This window comes from Rhinatrema bivittatum, chromosome 12 (genome assembly GCF_901001135.1).
Source record: "Rhinatrema bivittatum chromosome 12, aRhiBiv1.1, whole genome shotgun sequence".
Classification (NCBI taxonomy): Eukaryota; Metazoa; Chordata; class Amphibia; order Gymnophiona; family Rhinatrematidae; genus Rhinatrema; species Rhinatrema bivittatum.
The window spans coordinates 55,636,574-55,653,529 of NC_042626.1; the positions used below are offsets into that span (position 1 = coordinate 55,636,574).

Consider the following 16,956-nt stretch of genomic DNA (forward strand, 5'->3'; position numbering starts at 1 on the left):
ATCTCTTGGCTCCTTTCTTTAAAGGGGGACTGTTTTTCGTTTGAGGCTTTTGGTGCCCCCTCTCTTCCCGTCGCCTCCCTCCTGATCTCACTGCATGATGGAAAATTACACACAAAATGCCCTCTGCTGTCCAATCAGCTTGCAAACTGCCTCGATGATCACACTCAATCAATCATCTACTAGAAGACAGCCAGGCCATGTCCCTTCCTAATGGGACCTCCCCTAACCAGTACATAAGAACCTGGCTGTGTCTCCAACAGTCAAACCCATCTGAGGATTAACTATAGGACCCTCAATCTTCAGGTTATCAATGGCCACAGTGCAAGTGAGTATAGTGGCCAGCAGGGTCCTCTGCCAGCCAGCCACTCTCCTCCAGCAGAGCGGAAAGAAACTGGCACCAAGGCATTTTGGGCTAGCAACGGGAAATGGCGGAACAGAGAGTGGGGGCGCGCTGGGAGTGAGGCAACGGCAACTGCTCGACAGCAAAATGAGGGTGAGCAGACATTTAGCCCTGGGAACCCGGCCCAGCTACGATGAACTCCCTTCTGACCACTGGGAGACTTCGGCAGAGATCAGCTCCACCTCGCCACCGGTGAACCGCTCCATGGTCCAGCGCGATATCCGGGCTTTCTTGAACGAGTGCGGTGGGACCCCCAGCGAGGCTCACCGTTGGCTGGCACAGTTTCAGACCATGAATCTCGCTTGCAACAAACCATTTGCAGTCATTGAGGTAAAATGGCCATGACGGAGGAATGCTGTTTCTATCATACTACACTGGACCATGAATTTAAGCTAAAAGAAACGTAGCACAGTGTTTTACAAAGCATATTGTCCAAGCAATTGACAGAACTTTCCTGGTTGAAAAATGAATTTTAGACCCAACGATCTTACCTAGGCTTGAGGCCCTTGCTGCTAGGAGCAGCCATTATGTGCAGCAGTAAAGCAGAGCAATGTCAACTTGTCCCCTCTTTCCACCAGAAGAAAGTGAGATCAGCTGATACCCATTGGTACCAAGTGGATGCTATTAGTAGCAGTGCCCTTGCTGGCATCTAGAGTGCATTGGCCAACCAGGAATCAACTTTCACCTGGCTGGACAGTAAACCTTTATCATTATTTTTTTTGCCATGAATGCCATTCTTCAAAAACATTCCCCTCATAACTACTCTCTGGCTTGGGCTGGCCCAGGCGATGTGCATAATGTCTGACATATCATGGCTTTGCTAATGGCATTTTATCATACAGCATTTGGGGTAGAAATGTGGGTGCACCCCAGGGCTCTAACAGAGTAGGCTTTCCTAGCTCAGAACTCAGAAGCAAGCTTAAGACAGAGTCTGGGGATCCAGAAAGCAGATACGAAAAAGACTGAGGCTAATCTGGGTAAGGCACAGATCATGCTCGTCTAGACAGAAGATGTGGCAACAGAGAAAGATCTAAGTCCGGCTGTCACCAGACCTGGAGAAAGTCTGATTAAGGAAAGTAGAAGGAATGGGGCAAAGAGGTGTAGAAATAAGGATCAAGAACAAGTCTGAAACACTCTTAGAACAAAAAAAAGTGTTTCACTGCCTAAATAGCTGGTAGAAAACGCTCTAGAATTGTTGATAAAAGACGGCAAGGTCCATCCATTAACACAATTTGCCCTGCCTGCTGTAATACCACAGTCCCTTATATTTTACGCTGAAGAGGATCCTCTGTGCATGTCCCACGCTTTCTTGAAATCTAACACACATCTTCCCCTAACCACCCCCACTAGGGGGCTGCTCTGTGGTTTCCCCAGTCCAGTTGCTACTTAAAGCTGACTAAGGCTGAAGGACCTACCTACAAGTTTTTCTTTTTCTCCCTCTTATTAGGTGGACGAGAACATCTTCAGCTGCAAGAAGTCGCTAACCAGTGTGGCCTTTGCCTTGGCCTTCCTCCAGCGCATGGACATGAAGCCGCTGGTTGTGATAGGGCTGCCCAGCCACGAATCCTCCACAGACATGGCTTCCTTCTGGAAGACCAAGGCCCAGTTGTCAGATAACTGCAAGACCCTGGTGGATGCCTTGCACCAGCACGCTGCCACTGCCGTGCCTTTCTTCAATGGAGGCTCTGTGCTCGGAGCCAGGGAACCCAGCCACACCTCCAGGTATGAATTCAAGAAACTTTATCGGCATGGCCGTTTGGACACAAATTGCCAAATTAAAACTTTTACGTTATTCAGGTCAGCTATAGGAGCTTCTTTATTGTTAAGATATCCATCAAAATGTGTGGTTAAACTAGGTGCTAATGCATATAGGGGCAGATTTTAAAAGCCCTAGGCGCGTATGTCCCAGGGCTTGAAAAAAGGGGCGGTCTGGGGCGGGGCAGGGGCGTGGCCAGAGACCTCCGTAGGGCCTCTAGGCCTGGAGGCAGGTGCAACTTGAAAAATAAAGGTCGGGGGGTTAGGTAGGGCTGGGGGGCGGGTTAGGTAGGGGAAGGGAGGGGAGGGGAAGGTGGGGGGGGGGCAGAGGGAACAGGGAAAGCCATCGGGGCTCCCCTAGGGCTTGGTGCACGCAAGGTGCACAAGTGTGCACCCCCTTGCGCGTGCCGACCCCGGATTTTATAACATGCGCGCAGCTGCGCACGCATGTTATAAAATTGGGCGTAGATTTGTGCGCGCCGGGTTGCACGCACAAATCCATGCCCGTGCGTAGGTACTAAAATCTGGCCCATAGCTTTTTTGATCCTGACCAACTGAAAGACTTTTTAAGTACCAGAAGGGTCAATACCATTACTAACCCTTAGTTAAGGGGTCTACCTCAGTTTATTATAAGTAGGAGATTATTCATGCTGTCTGTTACTTATATTTAGTTTATTTTTTCTATTTATTCTCCTCCTTGGTTTCCCCCCACACAAGACTGTTGTTTATTAATGTGAGAGAATAGATTTTCTTTTGCTGTCGTTAGCTTTATTTATTTTATGTTTATCTCTCCAAATGTTGCTATACAAAGGGGGTTTTTTTCTTTGTAAAAAAACAAAACAAAACACTTTTACGTTATAAAGGAAAGAGGGAAAAGAAAGCCTGCAATAGGTATCTAAAATCTATTTGTCACTGGGAATTCTGAACTCTTTCTCCTTAAAACTGGAACTCCCTGGGGGGGAAAAAAAGATTTCTGAGAGTTCAACACTCAAAAGGAAGTTGCATCTATTCCTTACTGTCCATACAATCCTATGATTAGTTCATATTTACATTAGGCATGGGTTAACCCTCTCCCTCCACTTCCAAAAAAATCATATCCTGACATAAAATTCAGAGCAATTTTTCAGGATCCTATTGTTGCGAGCTCACGAAACAACCTGCATGTTTTTTGGAATTCAGAATGCTGTCTTTCTGCCAGTTTATAACACATTAAAATCCAAGCCCCCCCCCCCCCCCCCCCACACACACACACATCCCAAAAAAACCCCTTACATATACCCAAAAAGCAGGACCATGCAAAGCAGCAACCTGTAGCCCGGAGTTTTTTGGAACGATTTGCAGGCAATACGAAGCTGCCAGGGTTTACACAGAAAACAGTTACAGATTGTACAGATTTTATTTAACACCTCGTACTGTCCGCCAAGGAATGTACAAGGTACAAATGACATAACCTGCAGATAAGAGACAGCTCACACATCACACAGCTGACAGTACCAGGAGGCTGCCAACAGCTCTGTAGATGGTGCAATCCTGTTCTATCAGTGCGGACAGTAAGATTTCTGGGAGCAAGAGGGCCTGCTCTTAGGTGCACAGAGGAAGGGGGGGAGATTCATTTATAGCCTGCTGAATCTAGCCAGAGTGCGGGGCATAAGCAACACAGGCAACTGCTGAGAGTGCCAAATGTGGACAGCACCCCTATATCTGAGCCAAAGAGGGACTTCGCCTTCTTGCTTTAGGGTCCTGCACCTGTGCCACGTCAAAAAGACATCAATGTGGTGCTCTCGCCCAACAACCTCTCCCCCGCTTTCCAGAGGTGAACCCCTTTTCTCTCTGAGCTTCGAGGGAAGATCCCTGCCCTCATCCTCCAGTCCTGCCTTTGAGTGCCAAAATCTTAAAGCCGTCCTACTTGCATTGTCCTTCACTCAAGCCCTACCCCCCAAAATGATCTGGATCACTATGATCCTGCTCTATATTATTGGAAGGAAGACATTTAGGAGATTTCAGGAGTAGGAGAGGAGGATAGCCTATATGAAGGTTCCTTAGCTATTTTCTCACTAGGACCTAATCACAAAATACAGAATAGTTTTGCAAAGCAAAGTTCAGGCACCCAGGCTTCTGCAAATCCCTTCTCAAGCTGAGTTTACCAGCAGCTCTCAGGGCAACACTCCAGACCCAGGGTTCAGCTGGAGATACCTTATAGGTCAGCTGTATGCTTGAAGTCCTCCCTTAAATTAGAGAGCGTAGCCAATGGACAAGGGTCATCCTAAACAGTCTCATCCCCATTTCCCTGTTTCCAGTTTCAGCAGCCTGACCTCAGTGGCAACGGATTTGCTGAGTTGGTGCTTGCAGTCTGGCAATATCCCCATCATCTGCCCCATTGGAGAGACGCCTAGTGGGCAGTCAGTGCTGCTCGATTCCCTAGAGGTCACTGCCACCATTTCCAGAATCCTGCTGCCCCTCAAGATCATATTCCTGAACACATCGGGAGGCCTGAAAGACCTCTGTGAAAAGGTGAGTACCCTGAGGGAAGCACTGACACAGTAAAGCAGAAGCATGGGGCAGTTTCCAGTAAAAGCCAAAGACTGCCAAGTGGCTTGCCTTACCTGTGCCTACACAGAAACACGACTGCAGAAAAAGACTATAGGGCCTATCTAGTCTGCCCATCTCTACAGCCCCTGCCACTCAATCAGAGATCCCCCGTGCTTGTCCCATATTTTCTTGAATTCAGATACTGTCCTTGTCTCCACCACCTCCATGCATCCATCACCCTTCTCTGTAAAGAAAGATTTCCTTAGATTACTCCTGTGTCTACCCCCTTTCACCCTCATCCCATGACCCCTTATTCTGAAGCCTTCTTTCCACTGAAATAGGCCTGCTCACCTCCTATGCATGGAAACCTTGGAGGTATTTAAATGTCTCTATCACATCTCCCCTAGCTCGCCTTTCTTCTAGAGTACACATATTTAGATCTTTAAGTCTGTCCCTCTATGCTTTAGAACAAAGACCACTGACCATTTTAAGTAGCCCCCCCGCTAGACTGACTCCATCCTGTTTATATCCCTTTGAAGATGCAGTCTCCAGAACTATACACAGTATTCCAAGTGAGGTCTCACCAGGGACCTTCACAGGAGCAATATCACCTCCCTTTTACTGCTGACCCTTCCTCTCCCAATGCAGCCAAGTATCCTTCTGGCTTTTGCCATTGCTTTATCCACCTATTTGGCCACCTTGAGATCATCAGATGCAATCACCCCCAGAACCCACGCATGGGAATTTTACATCCTTGATTGTATCACTCCTTTGGGTTTTGCAGCTCAAACACACAGTTCTTCATTTTTAGCCAGACATTAGACTATTCCTCTAGATCCTTCTTTATGTTTTCCACACCTTCCTGTTGCAGATTTTGGTATCATCCATGAGACTGTAATATGGCTAAGTTTTCATAAGGATCGGAGAGGGGGTGTATGGCGAAGGAACCAGAACCCCAATGAAGAAGCTGCAACTTTAGGTTGACATCTTCTACATAAGGCAGAATACCTCTTACTAATTGACAACACTCTGCCCTCAACTGGCCACCCACCCCTCCATACCCCTTGCTTTCCCCTCCCACAGTCAGTATAGCATTGTGTAGCACTTATGCCAAACAACCATCTGTGTACCATACCATAGTGTGCGCATCCCTTGATTTTGCCCAGAATCCATCATTTTCCTGGTGCCTGAGAAAAGGACTTTAACCATTCTGAGAACTTGCATCTCAAAACATTTATTAGCCTTACAGCAGGTAATCATCTCCGCCCCATGACTTGGTCAGTCTTTCGGTGGCTGGATTTTCCTGGTAGTGGCTGCGCGTGTTTGTTGAACCTTATCTCACCGGGACAAGGGAGTTGACACCCCCCCCCCCCCCTTCTCCTCTCTGCAGGTGGTGGGAAGCGTCAACCTGCCCGCAGACCTGGAGCTGATGAGAAAGGCCCCCTGGATAAATCACAAGCAGCAGCAGCAGGTGGAAGTCATCGTTGACCTTCTGAACCGCTTGTCCTCAGATTCCTCGGCCGTCATCACCTCCGCCAAGACTCTTCTCACTGAGCTCTTCAGTAACAAAGGTGATGGGCCTAGTTCTGGGGGAGGGGGGAAAGAGGGCAGTGAGCAGTATGTATCTCCAGGGCTGCTCCTGGAGCAAATTACCAATGGTGCCAATTGTTAACCATATAAATATCAAAAGGTGAGGTGAGTGGATGTTGGTAAATGGAACAGGATGGTTAGAAATGATTTTATAGATCAGTAATTGCCATCCTACTGGAGACTTTGGTTTGGGGCTGGAGACTTGTTGGGTTTAATGGAGGCCCCTCACTTCCTGGTTCCCTGGAACTCAGGTTAACTGTGATGAGTTCAAGGAGAAGAGGTAGTGACTGCCACATTGCAGGACGTGCTTATGATTTGCTCCCTAATTGCAGGGAATAAAACCTCTCTCCTGCTGTCTTCTCTTAGGGTCAGGCACCCTGTTCAAGAATGCTGAGCGCATACGCCGCTATGAGTCCTTGGAAGAGATTGACCAGGAGAAGCTGATCTCCCTCGTCAACAAGTCCTTCGGGAAGACGCTGAAAGATAACTACATGGCTACTATTCACCCTCGGCTACATTCCATCTATCTTTCCGAAGGGTGAGAAACTTTCTATTCTACCATCTTAAGGCAACGGTAGACAGGCTCATGGTCCCTTTTATATAATAACAGAAATTGATGCTACATACTTGTAAGAATGAAGGTCATCCTTCAAGAATCTCTTCCCCCTTCACCTGAATTTCATCTCGCTCTTCCCCAGGGCATTTAATATTCCATTTCCTGCAAAACTGCAGTTCCACTGGAGGTTAACCAATTCACTACTCCCTCACTTGTAGCTCCAATGCAGTCCCTATTGCAACAGATGCTTGGCTGTTGCCACCGACTCAAACTACTCACAACTCAATAAAATGCACAAGTCACCAGAACAACAAATAAAGGCAAAGCAATCCATACCCAAAAAACTCAGTTTCACACAAAAAATACAAGACATGTTTCGTTTACAAGAAAAGAGCATCTACACAGAGCACCCAGGAGTCAGCTGCATTAAAACCATTTTATGCTCACAACTTCTTCACGTGGAATAGTTGCATTAAAAAATGTACCCTAAAAATGTTAATAATAAAAAAATGTACCTATCTCTGCCATCCTGCCTGCAGTCTTCTGCTTCCTGAGATGGAATAAAATGCAGAATTAGCCATCAAACTTTGCTCTGCTCACTCAATCCACTAATCCTGTGCTTACATGGCTCCTGAGAAATGTACCCAATCCACTAAACCACTAGTCAAGAAAACTTTGCAGGTGTGTGTGTATGTGGTGGGGAGAGAGGGGTCATGAGAGTAAGCAAAACTGAGGGCCCTAAAACAAGAAAATTGTCAGCAGTTAATACATTTTCAGCTTTCCATATTACAAGCTTGAAATTTTGAGCAACAGTCCCATGGATGTCCAGAATACAGAAAGTGTAGACTTTCCTCAGTCTGTCTCATGTCCTCAATGTCACTACAGTGAGATTCTTATGACTCTTTCCTCTTTACAGATATAATGCGGCTGCAATCATCACAAAGGAGCCCGTGCTGAATGGTACCCCCTATCTGGACAAGTTTGTGGTCAGTTCCACCAAGCAAAGTCAAGGTTCAGGTCAGATGCTCTGGCAGTGCGTCCGTCAGGACCTGGAGCATCTCTTCTGGAGGTCTCGTGCCACAAACCCCATCAATCCCTGGTAAATGGCCTAATGAATGTTAATCTGAGCTAAGCAGAGAATATAATACTCCCTCCATAACCAAATAAGAACAGTATTCACTTCCAAAGCCTGCTCATAGCCTTCCACATGGCAACTAACCTCATCAGAACGGACAAGTTGAGTTAATTATGGTTTGTGTTTAAATTTCCATCTCTAATTATTCTTGTTCCTTACAGGTATTTCAAGCATTCTGATGGCAGCTTCTCCAATAAGCAATGGATCTTTTTTTGGTTTGGCCTCTCAGATTTCAGGGATGCTTATGAACTAGTGAATCATGCAAAAAGCCTCCCAGATTCCTTTGCTAAAGCTCACATCTAAAATTCATTGAAGGATCATAATTTCAAGAACAGATGCAGGAGACAGTAGAACTGTTAACCCCTTCTGCGCTGAGCCAGAGGAACATGACAGCTTCTAATCCCAAGGCCTCAGTTTAGAGAAGCTGAAGACAAGAAGAGAAGGTCCATTTTGGTTGTCTGGATGTGAAGATAGTTTGTAATTATGAAGGTTCAGGGATTAGCGCACCTCAGTAAATGTTCCTGGGATGGCTAACCCCAAAAGTATTTTTAGCAAAAGAATGATATATTTGTTTACTGAGGTTGGCTGAGTAGTCGGTGCCCCATAAACAAAAGGGTTGCTACAAGCAGCTGAAATTACGCCAGGTCGAACAGTATCAGTTAAGACTTTTGCAACGCGTGAAAGCTTGCGCACCATGGCAGATATCCCCATCGTGTCACGTTAACTCTCCTGAATCACCTCCTCCCCACCTAGAAATAAGTATTACTGGAGATAATGTTCGCTCTCCACTTGAGCAATATTTATTTAACACATTGTTGTTAATTGCTTTAATTGCATTCGTATCCTCACCGGCCCCTGCTTCAGGTGTGAGATTCGTAGCCTGGAAGCTGTGTGGAATTTTGGGCTTTAATGGGATTTCTCCAGTAGCATGTTTCAGAGATTTTGCTATTTTATATTCTCACCATACTGTTATATCAGTGGAGCTATAAACATTTATTAAAATATATTTTTATTAAAAAAAAAACCCCACTTTAATTATTTTGTTTGTAGGTGCTGTATTAATACACAGAACTTTGAATATGGTTCATATTCAAGAACCCATAGATTCTGCAGTGTGTATTCTCCTCAAATTTTCCACAGAATTTATAAGCAGTAAATGTTGCTGCAAACAAGGGGTCGGATATCCAAAATATTTTTTCCCCTAGATTCAGATGGGGAAAACCCTTCCAGAGATCTGCCTTACAGTGCAGAACCTGAAGTGAGAGCTAATTCTGACCTTTGTAGCATGCACATGGCATTCTTCCCTAGTGAGACAAAATGCACAGCAAATGTCTCTAATAATATCAAAGAGGGTTCAGTTCCGCCACATACAGTCCTGTCTTCTCCTTCAATTGCCTTTATGGAAATGGAGCTCCTGTTTATCTGTGAAACGCAGAACTACAAATGCATAAACATGATGGGGTAAAAACAGGACCTGAGGCCATCCAGTAATCTTACTCCATACGGTTGTTTGCAAAAGTGTACACACCCCCAGTCAAACTGAATATTTCAATGACTTTTTTTTTTTAATGAACAGAAGCTGAAACACACAACCTCTAACATTGTACAAAGTTTTGAAGTTCATTTGCTTCATTTGAAGCAATATCTTTACAACGTGGGGGTCTCCATTTGGTCTTTGGTAGCGATTTTCTATCGAATGAATGATATGGATTGTTGTTTTTATTTCTTTTTTTAATGTTTAAACAGTTTATTAAAGACGTCAACAATACAAACAATATATAGCGTGCCTGTTATGCCCGCTACACACGACACAAAACAGTAAAAAGACATTTTTCCCCTTTTCTTCCACCCTCCAAACGTCAGAAGACCAATGTGCGATAATAAACTATATCAAAGCCTCCCTCTCGCTCCCCTACCTCCAGACCCAACCGTAATACCACAGGAATCGAGAAAAGAAAACACAGAAATGCTAATAAAAGAACATCTCTATAGAAAATATTTCCAGAGCACACAACCCATGTACTGTCTAAAGCTGCACCCGAAACTCACTATAAGATACATACTCAGACGATTCATGACGACAGATTCTTTAGCACAGAACTGCAAATCTTGGCAGGTACAATTTGAATAGATGCATGCCATCCTTTCATAAAGGCTCTTCTGCACTTAAACAAAAGCCTTGTTGCCATCTTCTCCATCATCATTAAATCATGAAAGGCATTCCTCTTTGTCCAGGGAGAGGGAGCTTCATCTACATAAGAACATAAGAAATTGCCATGCTGGGTCAGACCAAGGGTCCATCAAGCCCAGCATCCTGTTTCCAACAGAGGCCAAAACCAGGCCACAAGAACCTGGCAATTACCCAAACACTAAGAAGATCCCATGCTACTGATGCAATTAATAGCAGTGGCTATTCCCTAAGTAAAATTGATTAATAGCCATTAATGGACTTCTCCTCCAAGAACTTATCCAAACCTTTTTTGAACCCAGCTACACTAACTGCACTAACCACATCCTCTGGCAACAAATTCCAGAGCATTATTGTGCGTTGAGTGAAAAAGAATTTTCTCCAATTAGTCTTAAATGTGTTACTTGCTAACTTCATGGAATGCCCCCTAGTCCTTCTATTATTCGAAAATGTAAATAACCGAGTCACATCTACTCGTTCAAGACCTCTCATGATCTTAAAGACCTCTATCATATCCCTCCTCAGCTGTCTCTTTTCACATTGTGAGAGTACGCTTTATCCCTACTAGGCAGGCCTTACGCATCAAGAGTCTATTGCTTTTGCCCTGCATTCAGAAAGAGGTGGGATCATCACAAAGTACCCCCTCAAGATGGAAGGAACTATTTTGACTGAGAATTTGTTTTAAAAAATCTCTAATCCCATCCCAAAACTTACCAATGGAATTTCAGGTCCAGAAAACATGACCAAGCATCCCCCCTACCATTTTACACTTCTGACAGAAATTGGTATCAGCAAATCCAGTTTTACAAAAAAACTCTAGCAGTAGATATATAAGCCCTTTTTAACAATTTAAATTGCATCTCTCTGAATCTCACCGAAGCTACTAGCATTTAAATATCCTTAAACCCAGATCACAATTGAATTTCTGTGAGTGTAGTTGAGAGATCATTATTCCACTTTTCAAGAAGAGGACCTTGTAATGCTAGACCTCTCTGCAGCCTTTGATACCGTAAATCACGACATACTTTTAAACAGACTAGATGAAATAGGATTAAGTAACAAAACTATCAAATGGTTTAGATCTTATCTAAGTAACAGATATTTTCAAGTACAAATCAAAGAAGTAATGTCAGAAAAGATAAACCTTCAAACAGGAGTACCACAAGGCTCGGCCCTATCGGCCATACTATTCAACATATATCTCTTACCCCTATGCCACCTACTGGCGGGTCTGGGCATCATACATTACATATATGCTGACGATATCCAGTTAATACTACCTATTGACGACACAATCGAAAAAACATTAAAAATAGCAAATATGTATCTGGATATCATCAAACAACTGCTAAACCAAATGGAGTTAGTAATTAATATTGAGAAAACAGAATTTATACATTTAGAACGAAAAATAACGGAGATCGTTCGAAACCCAATTATACTCAATAACAACCAGAATATAGAGTTCGCAGATAAAGTACGGAACCTAGGCGTAATAATAGACTCAGAACTAAACTTAAAACAACATATATCTCTAAAAGTAAAGGAAGGATACGCCAAACTAATGGTACTAAGGAGACTTAAACCGCTTCTAACAACCACCAATTTCCGATCAGTACTCCAAGCGCTGATATTTGCGAGTACCGATTACTGTAACACCCTGATGCTAGGCCTACCATACACGTCACTAAGACCACTACAGATATTACAAAACACAGCTGTTAGAATTTTAACCGGCAAAAGCAAAAGAGACCACATAACAGAAACCCTAGAAGAATTACACTGGCTACCCATTGAACAAAGAATTCAGTACAAAACACTATGCACCATACATAAATTAATACACAATGAAAAAGCAGACTGGCTGAACACAGCCCTTCGTGTACACGTCCCAAATAGGAATCTGAGATCTGCCAACAAAGCCCTCCTCACTATTCCATTGGTCAAAACAGCCAGACTCACACAGGTAAGAGAAAGAGCTCTATCCTTGGCAGGACCCATACTTTGGAACACCATGCCCACAGATTTAAGACTACAAAGCAACAACAAAACCTTCAGAAAAAATCTAAAAACCTGGCTTTCTAAAAGAGCTTACCAAAAAGAAAAAGGAGAATAGTACTCAAGGGAAAGAAGGTACAAACAAACAATTGAACAACAAACACATAACCAAAATCAATGTGTGTAATTTTAATCAGATTAAGTTTCATTCTTTTAAAAATCAGCAAAAGGGTGAAAGTACAATGATAGAGGTAATCTAGTAACCTAAACTGTTAAAATGTGAATTGGAAATGACTCATTACACTTACCATTTGATATCATTTACAAACTATGTTACCGACCCTAAAATGGCACCTATGTAACTTAAGATACGTTAGCATCATTTATGTGCCTAAATGTAAACCGTTGTGATGGTTCTCACCAAACGACGGTATAGAAAAATGTTAAAATAAATAAATAATGTCCTCAGACGAGCGAATCTTCATTAACGACTTGTGAGGAAGTATACAGAAAACTTCCTCAGTCTACCTTAAAGGACTGGGCACAGCTGTCTCAACTGGTCCTCCTTAAGATTGAGACCCACAGGGATTTCTGGGTGAAGGAAAGAGCCCTTCACGAGCGTACAAGACCTCAGGGCCTAGGAGGGCTAAACAGACCCCAGGGATTAGACAGAGACCCATTTTATGAGAAGACCTACTACATTTAGGGGCGGATTTTAAGAGCCCTGCTCGCCTAAATCCGCCCAAATCCGGGCGGATTTAGGCGAGCAGGGCCCTGCGCGCCGGTGAGCCTATTTTACATAGGCTCACTGGCGCGCGCAGACCCCGGGACTTGCGTAAGTCCCGGGGTTCTCCGAGGGGGGCGTATCAGGGGCGTGTCGGGGGGCGGGACCGAACCGCGCGGCGTTTAGGGGGCGTGCTGGGAGCGTTTCGGGGGCGGACCCGGAGGCGTGGTTACGGCCCGGGGCAGCCCGGGGGCGTGGCCGCGCCCCCGGACCCGCCCCCAGGTCGCGTCCCGGCGCGTAAATCCCCCGACAAACGTAAGGGGGGGGCTTAGACAGGGCCGGGTGGGTGGGTTAGGTAGGGGAAGGGAGGGGAAGGTGAGGGGAGGGCAAAAGGAAGTTCCCTCCGAGGCCGCTCCGATTTCGGAGCGGCCTTGGAGGGAACGGGGGTAGGCTGTGCGGCTCGGCGCGCGCCGGCTATACAGAATTGATAGCCTTGCGCGCGCCGATCCAGGATTTTAGTGGATATGCGCGGCTCTGTGCGTATCTACTAAAATCCAGCGTACTTTTGCTTGCGCCTGATGCGCCAGCAAAAGTAGGCCTATTCGCATAGTTTGAAAATCTACCCCTTAATGTTTGAGAGTGACATTAAAACCTGATATGTTTAAGTTTGGGACTTGCCTGAAGTCAAGGTGAGCTACCTACATTGGTTGTTTTGCTTGTACTGCCTTTGTGTTATTTGTGAGAGACCTGAACTTCAAGGTGAGTTACCTGATTTGTTTTGTTGTGCATTTTCCTCTGTTTCACTGTAAATAAACTTCACTTAAGGAACAGCCAGAGTCTGCCTCCTTTTTCCTCTGGCTGTTCCTAAACTGCTCCCAAACTGCTCCCGCTCGAATTACCACAGAACTTATAAAGCCAAGAAATCTGCACCCTCCTATAATCGATCTGAAAAAAGTCTTCCAATTGATTGCAGAAGACCTTCAGGACTATTAAAACCTCTACAGTTATTACAAAATGCCTCAGCAATTCTTCTATTGGGGTAAGTAAATTTGAACACATCACCCCCTTGCTGATTGCATTGCACTGGCTTCCAGAACAATCAAGAATTCATTATAAAGTACCAACAATAATTTTTAAAATTATCAATGACACAAACTCCTACTTTCACATCTGCAACATATGCGAACACATCAGCCATTCCACAATTCAGGCTCCAGTATTCTCATCTGCATCTCTGTAATGTGAGCACACAGAGCTTTTGTATGCCCATGATCAGATGCCATTGCCCTCACAGTGGCAGACCTTAATAAGTTGCAGAAGGAAGCTTTCTTTGGCACAATGCAAATATTAAGAACTCTAGTAGTAAATTTGAGAGTTTGAGATTACACTCACCATACCCTGGGATTGACCAAGTGATGGTCATTCCTGTCATCTTATGTACAGAACAAACTTCCTTTCGAGACACTAAATTAACCCACGAAAGAACACAGACTACCATCAGCATAGGATGGTTCCTTGATGGACCAGGAATAAACTCAAGATTAGATTAGATCAAATTACTGCTTCCAGCACAAAGACATTCTGAAGAATGTACCAAACTGGTGTTGAGAGTTCATGTACATCTTTGTGCAATACACATGTTAGTCCAAAAAAAGGACTCAGTTTGGCTAAGACCATTAAGGACAATAGAACCTGGCACTATAAAATGGGAATTGTCTCAAGAGGATCTTCTATTATCTAGATCAGTTGTTCCCAACAGGTGTGTGGGAAGACACTGCTGTGTTGCAAGGTGCCAGGAGGTGTGTCACGGGATAGCAGGAAGCTCTCTCCTCATCAGCCTGGGCGAGAGTCAGATGGCTTTCCCTTTCATAGGGCCCAACAGGAGGTTGCTCTCTCTTCTTTCTCCTCCTGGCCCTAAGGGAAGCTGTTCCCTCCTCCTTCACCCAGCTCAGAGCGAGACATGGCCAACTTCTGCTCTTCTGGGCCTCGTGGGATACCAGCTTTATCTTCCCCTGTTGAGCCCAAATGATGCTGCTGATGCTACTGTTTCACCCCGTGAGGCCCGGAAGTCATGGAGACAGGAGCATGAGGGAGAGATGCAAGTTCTCAACAAGAATAGATTTGCTGACTTCTGTTGCTGCCGACTCCTCCTCTCCCTAATGTTTCTTGCCTTTATCTGCTGCTGGTTAGGAGGGAAAGACTGGACTGGAAGATTTTCTGCTGGTCTGGGAGCCAGAAGAAAGGGGAAATGTGGGTGCTGCTAGGTAGGGATGGGGAAGAGTGTGGGTCTGCTAGACAGGGGTGGAGAAGAGAGGCGGTATGTGTGCTGCTAGGTAGGTGGGTGGAGAAAGGGAATCAGGAGTTTTATAAGTGATGTGGGGGGAAGGGGGGTCTGGGCAGGCTGCTGGGATGAAAGGATGGGAGAGAGATATGGACAGGGAGATATGGGAAGATGGGGGTTCAGGAGTCTGCTGGGCAGGAAGGAGTAGGGAGATATGGAATTGGGGCTGCTGGACAAGTAGAGGGGAAGGAGAGGGTGTGGGGGCTGTTGGGCAGGGGTAGAAGGAAAGTTAGTGGGATGCTGAGCAGGAAGTGATGGGAAAGAATGGGATGGGGAGAGCAGAGGAAGGGGGCAGGGGAGAGAGGAAGCACATGAAGAGGATGTAGGGGGGCAGTCAGGAATGCTAGGTAGGAATGTGAGGGAATGATTGAAAGGGGTAATGGGAGAAGGGAGGGATGATGGGGGTATGGAGGGGAAGTGATAGGGTTCAGTTTGGGGAATGTGCATTTCTTCTCTCTTTGTACTTTAGTGTAGAAGGAAATGTATTTCTATGTCTCCTCCTCCACCTTTGCACTGTGTGCAGAAGGCCTTCTTGGGATATCCATTCCAGCTTTGGTCTCTGCATTTCTAATTTGTGGTCTTTTATTTTGTGTTTGGTGTAAGTCAGTCTCTCTGTGTTCAAGAACCACAAAGACCCGAGTTTTACAGTTCAAAAACACGGACTTTGAGGAAATGGGTAAGTACCTGGAGGAAGAACTAAAAGGATGGGAGAACGAGAGAGATGTGGAGCAGCAGTGGACCAATCTAAAACGAGCAATCACCAAGGCAACTACTCTACATGTTAGAAATGTAAAGAAAAGCAAAAGAAAATTGAAACCTATCTGGTTCTCAAAGGAGGTGCCTGACAAAATTAAAGCTAAAAGAACAGCATTCAAGAAATATAAAAGATCCCAAAGGGAGGAACACAAAGAAGAATATTTGATTCAACTGAGGGAGACAAAGAAATTAATCAAGTTGGCAAAAAGTCAAGCGGAAGAGAGGATTGCCAAGGAGATAAAAAATGGTGACAAAACATTTTTCAGATACATCAGCGAAAAGAGAAAGGTCCAAAGTGGTATAGTGAAATTGAAAGGTGATAATGATCAATGTGTGGAGAGAGACGAAGAAATGGCAGAAATATTAAACGAATACTTCAGCTCTGTGTTCACTAAAGAAGACCCTGGAGAAGGACCATCTCTACACAACAAGAAACTGGAAGGAAATGGAATAGATGAAAATCCTTTTACAGTAGAAAATGTGTGGGAAGAGCTAAAGAACCTGAAAGTGGACAAAGCCATGGGGCCTGATGGGATTCATCCAAGGATATTGAGGGAGCTCAGAGATGTTCTGGCGAGTCCGCTGTGTGACCTGTTCAATAGATCCCTTGAAACGGGAGTGGTGCCGAGTGATTGGAGAAGAGCGGTGGTGGTCCCGCTTCACAAGAGTGGGAACAGGGAGGAGGCTGGCAACTACAGACCGGTTAGCCTCACTTCGGTGGTGGGAAAAGTAATGGAGTCACTGCTGAAAGAGAGAATAGTGAACTATCTACAGTCTGGAGAATTAATGGACCAGAGGCAACATGGATTCACCAGGGGAAGATCCTGTCAAACAAATCTGATTGACTTTTTTGACTGGGTAACCAAGGAATTGGATCGAGGAAGAGCACTCGATATCATATACTTGGATTTCAGCAAAGCTTTTGATACGGTTCCGCACAGGAGACTGGTCAATAAAACGAGAAGCTTGGGAGTGAGTTGCCGA

The 16,956-nt window shown here is 44.9% G+C and overlaps 1 protein-coding gene across 1 annotated transcript; it reads left to right on the forward strand.

The window, feature by feature from the left end:
• The first annotated feature begins 227 nt into the window (after nucleotides 1–227).
• On the forward strand, nucleotides 228–9,672 carry NAGS (N-acetylglutamate synthase). Its single transcript, XM_029573977.1, has 7 exons — nucleotides 228–730; nucleotides 1,848–2,122; nucleotides 4,453–4,666; nucleotides 6,075–6,255; nucleotides 6,641–6,812; nucleotides 7,747–7,929; nucleotides 8,127–9,672. The coding sequence occupies exons 1-7, from the start codon at nucleotides 311–313 to the stop codon at nucleotides 8,266–8,268; spliced, it is 1,587 nt and encodes a 528-aa protein (XP_029429837.1). The 5' UTR covers nucleotides 228–310; the 3' UTR covers nucleotides 8,269–9,672.
• The last annotated feature ends 7,284 nt before the right edge of the window (nucleotides 9,673–16,956 follow it).